This window comes from Tursiops truncatus, chromosome 20 (assembly GCF_011762595.2).
Source record: "Tursiops truncatus isolate mTurTru1 chromosome 20, mTurTru1.mat.Y, whole genome shotgun sequence".
NCBI classification, from domain to species: domain Eukaryota; kingdom Metazoa; phylum Chordata; class Mammalia; order Artiodactyla; family Delphinidae; genus Tursiops; species Tursiops truncatus.
In genome coordinates, this window is record NC_047053.1 from 39776575 (window position 1) to 39779136 (window position 2562).

The 2562-nt window shown below is 45.5% G+C and overlaps 1 protein-coding gene across 11 annotated transcripts in view; it reads right to left on the minus strand.

Moving 5' to 3' along the window:
• Window positions 1-2529, minus strand: part of BRCA1 (BRCA1 DNA repair associated) — a 63646-nt gene extending 61117 nt beyond the window's left edge. The window contains exons 1-2 of one of the 11 annotated variants that reach the window (XM_019939446.3): window positions 2381-2529; window positions 998-1110 (exon numbers count right to left, since the gene is read on the minus strand). In XM_019939446.3, the coding sequence (XP_019795005.2) occupies window positions 998-1077 (80 nt within the window). In that variant the 5' untranslated portion in view covers window positions 1078-1110; window positions 2381-2529. Of the gene's footprint in view, window positions 1-997; window positions 1111-2035; window positions 2281-2380 lie in introns of those variants that run through there. The other 10 variants (XM_019939448.3, XM_019939445.3, XM_073797662.1 and 7 more) reach the window with 10 other exon arrangements.
• Between the last annotated feature and the right edge of the window lie 33 nt (window positions 2530-2562).

Sequence of the window (2562 nt, forward strand, 5' to 3'; positions counted from 1 at the left end):
GCTCAGTAGTTGTAGCGCATGGGCTTAGTTGTCTGCGGCTTGTGGGATCTTCCTCGGCCAGGGCTCGAACCTGTGTCCCTTGCCTTGGTAGGCAGATTCTTAACCACTGTGCCACCAGGGAAGCCCGGAAATGTTCTATATCTTGACTGGGTTACTCAGATATATATACACTTGCCCAAACTCATAGACTTGTACACTTAAGCTCTCTGCATTTCACTGTATGTAAATTACACCTCAATCTAAAAAAACCTTTACTACTCTAGTCCCCTCCTTATTTTGTAGATGAAGGAAACAAAGGCTCACTCAAAAAGTCTAAGAGGGGCGAGGGGCAGTATAGGGGTGGGGGGTGAGAGGTACAAACTATTAGGTGTAAGATAGGCTACGAGGATGTATTATACAACATGAGGAATATAGCCAATATTTTATAATAACTGTAAATGGAGAGTAACGTTTAAAAATTGTATAAAAAATAAAAATTTTTAAATAAGTGAATAAATCTGGGGGGTGGGGTCAAAGAAACTTGCTAAAGGCTTTGAGGACTCACAGTATTCTTATTTAAATATAGTACAGGGCTAGTTTCAACCAAAGGTTCTCCCAAGACCTACCCACTCACTGACACCAAGCATTTGTGATTTTATTTTGCCATTATTAACTATGTCCATTCCAAGTGATCAAGCTGGTTGTAGAGATGGATGAAATGCCCAAACGCCACTTAAGCCAAACCAGAGCCTTGCCCCAATGTACAGCCAATCAAGACAGTCTGTGGACATTCAAGACAGGGGACTGTGTGTGTTGAGGTGACACAGAGGGAAGGTTAGAGTGGAGAAAAAGGAGTAATTTCTTATATTCCTAAAGCTCTTCATTTAAGAAAAGCAGCAACTTTAATAGCTTAATCTTAATGAACATTATAATTTTTTCTCCTTTCTATCTACGGTCAATTCTATTCATTTGCATCGGATATAAGGAAGAATCTCAAATTAATAAACTCTTGACTTACCAGATTGGACACTCTAAGATTTTCTGCATAGCATTAAGGACATTTTGTACTTCTTCAACGTGATTCGCAGAAAAATCCATTTCTTCCTGTTCCCATGAACTTTAACACATGAACTTAAATATATATGTAAATAAATCACGTTAAAAGGTTTAAAAGCTTGATTTCATTAAGTGCCACTTAAAATTGGAATGCTTTAGTATCAGATCAACCATAGAACTAATGACAAAAACCTTATTTTAAAAAAATTCTACAAGTTTTTTTGTAATTAAGACCATTTAAATTCTCTATTTTTTCACATCTAGCCTCCAATCACTTCCTTTTGGTCTTTTCCTTTCTCCAAGAACGGGAAAGCCACAGTGGGGTGACTGACTGGGTGAGTGGTGGTAGCCACCTAATTCTCCAATCATCCCGGCTGTTTTCTTTTTCTCGCTTAAAATCAAAATCAACACCAACCAATGCTCCCCACCCCTGTCCTTCCCCAGTGTTTTCCCACTGGCCTGCACTCATCTCAGGATCCTCCTCAGGCACATCCATGCCAGCAGCGTATATGCCAAGGGAGGCTCGCCCCTCTACTTCCTTCTTGTCCCTTCTCAGAAACGCATATGAATCCAGTTCTTAACGGCTCTCCCTCCCACAAAATTCTGTTTCCTCCTCTTCCCAGACACATTCCTGCACCCCGCTTTCCCTCTGGGTCTCCATCTCACATATACCAGCCCATCTTTGTATACCATGATGTCCCCCTCAAGACCCATTCCAGTTTCCACCATCAGGATTCCCCCTCGGAGACACCCTGCCCCCTCCCTTATCTTCAGCGCCTCCCCCCGACCCCGTGACCCACAAATTACCCCCCTCCCCACGATTTCCCCAGATTCAACGTCTTAGGCTTCTCAGGTTCCATCTTCCGCCCGCCCCTTGGCAGATAACACCCATCTTGCTCGCCTTCAGGAGTTACCTCTCCCCTGCTGTCTCCACACCTGTTTACTGCCTGTCCCCCGGAGCACCCTGTAGGCCCCTCTCCCTTCCCCAGGGTTCTCTCACATTTATCCAGAGCAAAGCGTCTGTGGTTCCCGGGCCCAGAGGCCCACTTCTCTGAAAAAACCCCCCGGACCGCCCTTGGTCAGGAACGCTCACACCGCGCAGTCGCAGTTTCAATTAATCTGTAATTCCCGCGCTTTCCTTTTGCCACGGAAACCGGCCGCTGCGCCTAGCGAGAGCCTCTCAGAACGCGAGAACGAAACACGTTACGGAAGGGCGGAACAGAAAGAGCTGAGCCTCTCGGGGTTCCTGATTGGTCACCCATTCTTTCCCTGAGTTACGTAATTAGAAAGAGACGGGAGAGAACGAATTCTGCTCGAGTTTTCTAACAGGCGCCTGACCCCTTACCTCTACGCTTCCAGGTGCGGCTTATTATGTCACAGTGATTGCTGTACTAGGGTCGGAATCGCTACCTGAGGCCCGAATATGAGCGCAAGATAGTGCCTAAAAGAGTCGAAGGAAGAGGGCCCATTCCCTCACCCTTTCCGTCGCAATGGAAGTCTCCAGTTTTGGTAAATAAAAGGGCTGTG